Below are 7,697 nucleotides of genomic sequence, written 5' to 3'. Positions count from 1 at the left end.
CAATTATTTACCCCTCAGAGCGGCGGCTGGTGGCATGTGTGGGTGAGCCTCGCTGAGGTCACCGCCACCTCCAGGACCAGGCCCCGCCAGGCCAGCCGGAACCCCTGGCTCTGGGAGGACCCCTGCCCACCGAGAGGCTAGGACTGCTGGTGGCCCTCCCCCAGGACCCTGCCTGACAGCCCCCTGGAGGCTGAACGCCCAGTGGGGGTCACTGTTGTCAGCTTCCTGCTCTCCCCTGAGCCCCAGACCTGCACCTCGAGCGCCCAGCCCACGTCCGCTGTTGCCGTCCAGGCCCTCTGCGTGCTGGACAGGGGACAGCACCGCCTCTGATGTCGCACAGACCCGGGCAAACCTTGGCCCTGCTCGCTCACTGCGTGACACCGAGCCCCCGCCCGCCCTGGACCTCACCCGCTCCCGGAAAATGGGTCTCTCTCTTGCCGGCCTCCACTGGGGCAGGTGGGCCTGGGGCCACCTCAGAATGCCCTCCCCAGCCACGTGTGGGGAGGCCTGGAAGAAAGGAGGACCCCCGCCCCAGGGAGCTGGGAAACAGCAGCCATGTAAGTGGGCACAAGAAGAAGAGGGTCAGGCTGAAGGTCAAGGCTGCGGGAGCTGGTGGGTGGGGGCACTCACACCACAGTGCACGCAACGCAGGGCAACCGGAATCAAACCGTTTATTTCACAGTCTGGGGCGCCCCGCCCCATCATAAATCACTGTCCAGGGAAGAATCACAAGTCCAGGAGCAGCCGTTGGGAGCTGAGGCAGCTCACAGGTGGGGCAGCCGAGGTGCAGGTGGCGGGGTGGGTACTGAGGTGCAAAGTTGAATGGGGCACCCTGCTCCCGAGTGTGGGATCCCCCTGCTGATGGGGTGGATGGTGGCCAGTTTCTGTAGCTTCTCCAGCCCCACCCCCAGGGCAGAGGGCAGAGGGCAGAGGGCAGATGGGCGGCTGCACCCCAGAGGACTGGAGGAGCCCAGGGCTGGGCAAACGAGGGCACCCTTAGTGTCTGAGTGAGAGGTGGAGGGGTGGCTGGGCGGGGCCTAGGGGGACAGCAGCAGCTGGACGAGCTTCTGGAACTGCTCCCGGTGCTCGTGAATGTACACCTCGGTCTCCCAGAGGGCGTTGACCAGCACCGTGTCGCTCACCTCGTCCAGCATGATGTCTGTGCCCAGCTGGGGGTTCAATCTGCCCAAGTCAAGGAGGAGGGGTCACCCCAGGACTCTTGGCCTGGGTGGGGGAAAGGAATGTCCCTGCCAAGGGCTGGGTGGGGAAGGCCGCCCTGTCTGGCCAGCCAGGGAGTGAGTGGGGCTGGGGCTGAGGGCGGCCCTCACCTGAAGTACTGGATGCCGACCATCTCGCACCAGGCCCGGGCCCGGTCCACGGCCCGCCCGTCCGGATCCGTGCACTGGGGAGAAGCAGCCTCCGTGAGCACCGAGCCCACCCACAGCCCCTGCCCGGAACCCCTGTCTGGCTCAGCCACCCATCCGCAGAGGGACTTGGGCAAGTCCCCTCCCTGGGCACAGCGACGGCCCCAGCTGGGCAATCGAAGGGGCAGGCCTGGGGTTCTCCCAGGTGGCTCAGCGGCACCACTGAGGGTCAGGGAGTGTGATGGGGCGACAGGGCTGAGTGGCAGCCTCCACGCCCCGCCCCCCGCAGCCTTTGCCATCAGGAATCTGCGGCCGCTGGAAGGAGGCCCCACAGCTAAGAGATGCTGGAGCCCCTGCTCGGGTGGTCACAGGGTCCCCTCCCTGGGCTGGCTAACGCGGACCCACAGAGCCCCTGACACCCGGGTACACAGAAGAGGGAGGGCACCGTCCTGGGCTGAGGCCGGAAGAGGGGCCTGGGGAGGGGCCCGTACTCACACAGTCCACCACCATTTTGCCCAGTTCCTTGGCCCCAAAGACAGTTTTCGCCAGTTCCCAGGGGTTGCTGGGACGGAAGACGTCCACACAGGTCACGGGTACCTGCGGGGACTTCCCTGTCCCCAGAGAGACGACGATGGAGAGTTTCTTCACCTTGCTGCCCTGACCCTGTTGGGGACAGGACTGGTGGTCAGAGGAGACCTTCCCCGGGCGGACTGTCGCGGGGGAGTGAGGTCTCGGAGGGCCCCGGGGGGGGGGGGGCGAGAAGAGGTGGCGGCGCCCGTGGAGGAGCGGGGCCTGGGCTGCCGCCTGTGCTGCCCGGAGTCACTCCACAACAGGAATTTCCTCATCCCACAGCCTCCTCCCCCGGGGAGCCTGCCCTGCCAGGCCTGGCCCCTAGAGGGCGCGCACCCTCTGAAGGCAGAGCCCCTGGCCCGCCACCCAGTGTTGCCTGAGAGCTTAGTGATGACCACAGTGGTGAGACCACAGCCAGCAAGGCCATGGCGCACTCGGGTCAGGCGCTGTCCTGAATGCTTGACAGGGAGGAGCACGGGGGAGCCTCCTGACCATCCCCCGGCCCCTGCTACCAGCCACGCACTCAGTGGCTGAAGGGGAGGGCGGGCAGAGCCAGGGCCCAAGCCCAGAGGCCACTGCCCACTTATCCCCACCGGGCTCGGAACCGCCCTCAGCACAGCGCTGCGGGCAGACACACCGGCCAGGCAGTGCATGTGAGACAAGGCTGCTGCTGAGAGACCGGGCAATGGCCGCACAGGAAACCCGGAGCTGCTGAGCGGGGCGGGTGCGGGGTGGGTGTGGCGGGGGGCGGGGGGGGGGGCTTGTCCGACCTGAGGGGCTCTCACCTTGCGGATCATGTCCTGGTTGTACTCATGGATCTCGGTCATGGCGTCCAGCGTGGGGTTGTTGGCCAGCAGCCCGCCATCCAGGTAGCGCCCACTCGGCCGGAAGTAGGTGGGAGCTGCCCCACTGCTCCGGGCTGCCCGCCACACCAGCTGCTCTGCGGGTGGGGAGGAGGGTGGCCCAGTGGGACAAGGGACTGGTACAATTTCCGAGCTCTTCAGATCTCAGTATGCGTGTGTATGTGCATGCGTGTGTGTGCCTGTATGTGTGTATGCACGTGTATACATGTGTGCATGTGTGTGTGTGTGGCTGCAGGAGAAGGGAGAGGCTGAGAACTCTTTAGGAACAGGCCCAGCAAGGCATGCTGTCTGTCCCCCTCCTCCCCCGTGGAAGGCGGGTGCAGCTGAGGGCCTCCTCTAGCTGCCGGGGCTGACAGCTCCCACTCTGCCTGTCCTCAGCCAATAAAGACGCAGGGCAGCGGATGGGAGGGGGTGGGCTAGGGGTGCCAGTGACAAGCCTACGACTCCCACCCGCACCCCACGCCCCGCAGGTCAGTCGCTTCCCACAGATGCGGCAAACATGGTGTTAACCTGAGGGCTGAGTTGGAGGCTTGAGGTTAATGTTCTGGCTGCAGCGAGGCTCCCGTGCACATTCCGGGGCCTCGTAATTGCGGAAGAGGTGGAGTTCAGCCGGCTGCCGGTCCGACAGCGTCCCTGTCAGCATCACCCTGGAGAGAAACAGGAACAGGACGCTGAGGTCACTGACTGCCCCCTAGCAGCCCACCCTCTCACTGCCCCCTACCCCCGCCTGGCAGCCCACTCCTGGGAGTTCGTCCTCAGCCGCTCTCTCCCGCACGCACGTGTGGAGATGGGCGCAGGGACTGCTAACGGCAGTAGCATTTGTTCAAGCACAAGACTGGCAACAACGGAACTGTCCACGTGCTGGCCGGGTTGCTGCCCGTGGTCCCCACCCAGTGGGGCCTGTGCCGCTGCAGAAGGATCAAGCAGCTCTATGTGCCGATGGGCACTGAGCACCGAGATTTGTGGCCAAGTAGAACCAGGCTCAGGACAGTGTGTGATATGCCCCCATTTATCAACAACAAATCCCCAAAAACCCATGTGCCTATTTGCTTGGTCGGAGGGTAACTCTGAAGGGCCACGAGTGGCACTGGGGACAGGGGGCTGCAGCTCAGGAGACCTCCCCGTGTCCCCTGTGGTCCCCCTTCAATGCTCTATCTGCCAGGAGAGTCTATTGAAGAAGATCCCCACTTGTCTGAGAGACCAGGCATCCTAAAATGCGGTGGGGAGTGCAGACCGGCACAGCCCCCTGGGAAATAACATGTATGGAGACTCATCAATGTCTTGGCTCTCTGGCCTGTAAGCCACGTTAGGAAATCTCCCTAAAGGAATAATCTAGTCACAGCGCAGGCTTCCGTACACGGCTGTCGTCTCGTTGCCATGCGTTACTGTGAAAAACGAGCCCACCGAAGCAGGACAGCAGAGAGTGAAGTGCTGTTTGGGCCATTCAGAGTTACGCTTAAAGGGGGTCAGAGGAACACAGAAACGAATTTGTTATATTGTAGAGCTCGATATAAAGGGAAGGGAACAAAAAACTCTGCACAGGAAAAAACAAGAGTTTTCCATTTCTGGGAATTCTGTGGAGAGGGAATTTGAACAATCTTCCCACTGGAAAAAAATAAAAGCTGGAAAAGATATATTTTTAAAAAATCTACTTAAAAGCACAGACCTGACAAGACAAAGGGAATGCCAGGGTAAGGCCCGAGGAAAAGCAAGGACCCAGAGAGGTAAGTGAGCACAGACCCAGCTCCGGCCTGAAGCCAGAAACCAAACTCAGTCCATTTAAGCTTCAGGGTTGATGGCCTCCTGGGGCCAGAGGGACAGAGTCGAAGTCCAGGGCCCCAAAGGTTAGGGGTCTAAGGAGAGACCCTCCCCATATTAGGGTGGGACCCCAAAGGGCTATACCCTTGGGAAAGGTAAACCAGAAATAAACCTGCCCCTTCCCCCATCCCTGCAGGCATAGCCGGCCACAGCCCAGGCCCCTGCGCAGGCTCACTTGGGCTTCTTGATGTCTGTCATCTTGGTGTGCTCGCCAAACTCCCGCTTCAGGAACTCCTCCAGGGGCCCCGACTCGTAGGGCCGCGAGCCCCGGAATACCTCGTCCTTCATGCGGAAGTACACGCCACGCATGTAGACCATGGACTTGCCTAGGAACCGACGGGTCGGAGCGGGGAGGCGCGCCTGAGCACAGGCCGGCTGGGGAAGCCGGCGCAGCAGCGGCAGGTGAGGGCAGCTCTGCCCAGGCACCGACCACGCTGGGCTCCGGCCTCCTCGGCACCTCCCCTCCCAGGCAGATGTCCCCTTCAGCAGCCCAAGGCTCTGCACTTGACTTCCTATTCACAATTTTGCATTATTTTCCCTGAAGGGCCCCAGACGTGTATGAGCTTTTAAATCTGGATCTACTCTGTGCGTCACAGGAAATAAGAACCAGCCCTGTCCTCAGAGGCTCCAATGACAGGGTCAAAGGGCTGCACCTCACAGGAGGTGAAGTGAGGTGTCCACGTGCCTCACCGGCCGGGGTGAGCAAGCGGGAGCTGTGGAGGGGGTTCTGCCCGTGACAGGTCTAACTGGGCGACTCCCAGATCCCTTCCGCAGCCCCCAGGAGTCTGAAGACCCCGGACGGGGGCCCGTGTCCTCTGAAGGAGGGAGAGACCTGCCTGGGGGAGAGGCTAGGCTCTCCCCCCACCCCCATGTCCCCGTGGAGGCAGCCCTGAGATGGCTTCTCTCGGGTGGAAGCAGGGACTGAAGAGCAGAGAGGGACGTGGCCCTGGAGCCAGGAGACAGCGGCGGGGCACACAGATGGAGACCCGGCCTGACCCTCTCTGTCCTCAGCTTCCCCAGCTGTGCCCTCACAGGCTATGGTGACCGTCATAAATACGATGTGAAGCACCAGGCAGTAAACTGCTGGGATGCCAAACCTGGCAATGTGCCAGCTGATGACCCTCCTCTCCCAGAGCTCAGGGACGCTGCTGCTCCCGGCCACCTCCTGGTCCAGGGCCTTCACACTGTGGCAGCTGGGCCGTGGCCTCCTCCCCCGGTGAACACCCATCAGACCGGGGCTCCCTGGGTGGTGCATGTGTCTGACTCGGGCCCGTGTCCCTAGCACCTGGCACCGGCCTGGCCCTGATGCCAGGTGCAGAAGGGTCCTCTCCTGGTGTCTTCAGATCTGGAGAGTATGGACTCCGACTGGACCAGGCAGGGGTCACAGCCAGGGAGGCCGAGGGCACTGCCTGCCTGGAGGGGGGTGACGCTGCTCTGGGAGGCTCCCCACAGGCAGGCAGGACCCCATGGCCCAGACACTCCATGAAGGAGATACCAGTCAAGCCGAGGCCAACCAGTTTGCAGGTCCAGACCCCAGCCCGCCCGGCCCTTGCCCTGCAGGGAGCGTCTCACTGTGCAGAATGGCCAGGGCCAGGATGCCGCCAGTGCTGGTCCCAGCCACCCAGTCGAAGAGGTCCTTGGTGGCGACGCCCGAGGCCTTCTCGATGGCGATGAGGAGCTGGATGATGACCAGGCCTTTCACGCCCCCTCCGTCCAGGCAGAGCAGGTTGTCGTGGCTGCGGAGGGGACAGCAGGGGAGAGAAGAGGGCTCGTCACCGCCCAGCACTTTACGTCCCGCAAGCAAGCCTGGAGCCAGGGCACCGATGGCCACAGGATGGGCACGTGAGACCAAGCTCGGGGCTACTGAAGCTTTGTGGGGGAGAGGAGGGGTCAAAAAAGAAGTATGGCTCTAGCCCAGTGATGGCGAACCTTTTGAGCTCGGCGTGTCAGCATTTTGAAAAACCCTAACTTAACTCTGGTGCTGTGTCACATATAGAAATTTTTTGATATCTGCAACCATAGTAAAACTAAGACTTCTATTTTTGATATTTACTTTATATATTTAAATGCCATTTAACAAAGAAAAATCAACCAGAAAAATGAGTTCACGTGTCACCTCTGACACGTGTGTCATGTCATAGGTTCGCCATCACTGCCCTAGGAGGCTGCTGGTCCCAAGAAGGATGCTGGTCCCTAGGAGGCTGCTAGAACAGGAACACTGATAGTAATCTATGGTAATAAAAGCGTAATGTGCAAATCGACTGAATGGCCGAACAGCAGAACGACCATCCGGACTACCACGCTATGACACCCACTGGTGCCAGGCCAGCCAAGGGGGGTGCGATGTGATTGGTCGGGGGGCCCAGCCTTTTCCCCATGATCGCCCTGCAGAGGGAGGCCCAGGCCACTGACCAGCAGGCTGCGGCAGGTAGCCTGGGCCTCCCTCTGCAGGGGCGTTCCATCACGGAGCCCCGGCTGGGTGGGCAGGGCTGCCTCTTTGGGGTGATCCATTGCAGAGCCCTGGCCAGATAGGTGGGGCCTACCTCTTTGGGGTAATCCATTACAGAGCCCCACGATCGACTGCCCCGCAGAGGGAGGCCCAGGCTACCTGGCCAGTGTGCTACGGCAGGTGGGTGGGGCCTCCCTCTGCGGGGCGATCGATCACAGGGCTCCCGGACTGTGAGAGCACGCAGGCCAGGCTGAGGGACCCCCTCCCCCAGTGCACGAATTTCGTGCACTGGGCCTCTAGTAGAGAATAAACCAGTCTATTACTAAGGGAGGGTGGAGAGGGCAGCCGTTGGGAACCACGTCATCCTGGTGACCTGATGTGCCGGTGGGCATGGATTCTGGGCCCTAGGGACTGTCATCCAGGACATGGCAGGGCTTCTTCTCTTTGTGCCCATCACCCAGGTCCGCCTTCTGCAACGGGCCTGGGTGCACAGCAGGTGCTCAGAGGCAGGGTAAGGAGTGGGGTGGAATCTGAGGGAAGCAGGCCCTGGTCTCTGCAGAGAGGACCTGCACCTGCCCCCACAACCCGTGACAGGTCTCGGGGAAGGGACGGGACTGCAGCCGCTCCATCGTG

At 62.2% G+C, this 7,697-nt stretch overlaps 1 protein-coding gene across 4 annotated transcripts in view; it reads right to left on the bottom strand.

Moving 5' to 3' along the window:
• Positions 1-654: 654 nt before the first annotated feature.
• The window catches only part of PLA2G6 (phospholipase A2 group VI), a 40,086-nt gene continuing 33,043 nt past the window's right edge, over positions 655-7,697 (bottom strand). For all 4 annotated transcript variants that reach the window (XM_059681569.1, XM_059681570.1, XM_059681568.1 and 1 more), the window contains 7 exons: positions 6,188-6,351; positions 4,791-4,941; positions 3,308-3,444; positions 2,720-2,874; positions 1,860-2,027; positions 1,329-1,402; positions 655-1,182 (listed from right to left, as the gene is read on the bottom strand). In XM_059681569.1, the coding sequence (XP_059537552.1) occupies positions 1,038-1,182; positions 1,329-1,402; positions 1,860-2,027; positions 2,720-2,874; positions 3,308-3,444; positions 4,791-4,941; positions 6,188-6,351 (994 nt within the window). In that variant the 3' untranslated portion in view covers positions 655-1,037. The remainder of the gene's footprint in view (positions 1,183-1,328; positions 1,403-1,859; positions 2,028-2,719; positions 2,875-3,307; positions 3,445-4,790; positions 4,942-6,187; positions 6,352-7,697) is intronic.

The sequence above is a fragment of the Myotis daubentonii genome, chromosome 2, assembly GCF_963259705.1.
Source record: "Myotis daubentonii chromosome 2, mMyoDau2.1, whole genome shotgun sequence".
NCBI lineage: Eukaryota > Metazoa > Chordata > Mammalia > Chiroptera > Vespertilionidae > Myotis > Myotis daubentonii.
The sequence above is the reverse complement of the archived record's forward strand: the minus strand, read 5'-3'. Positions and strand labels throughout refer to the sequence as shown.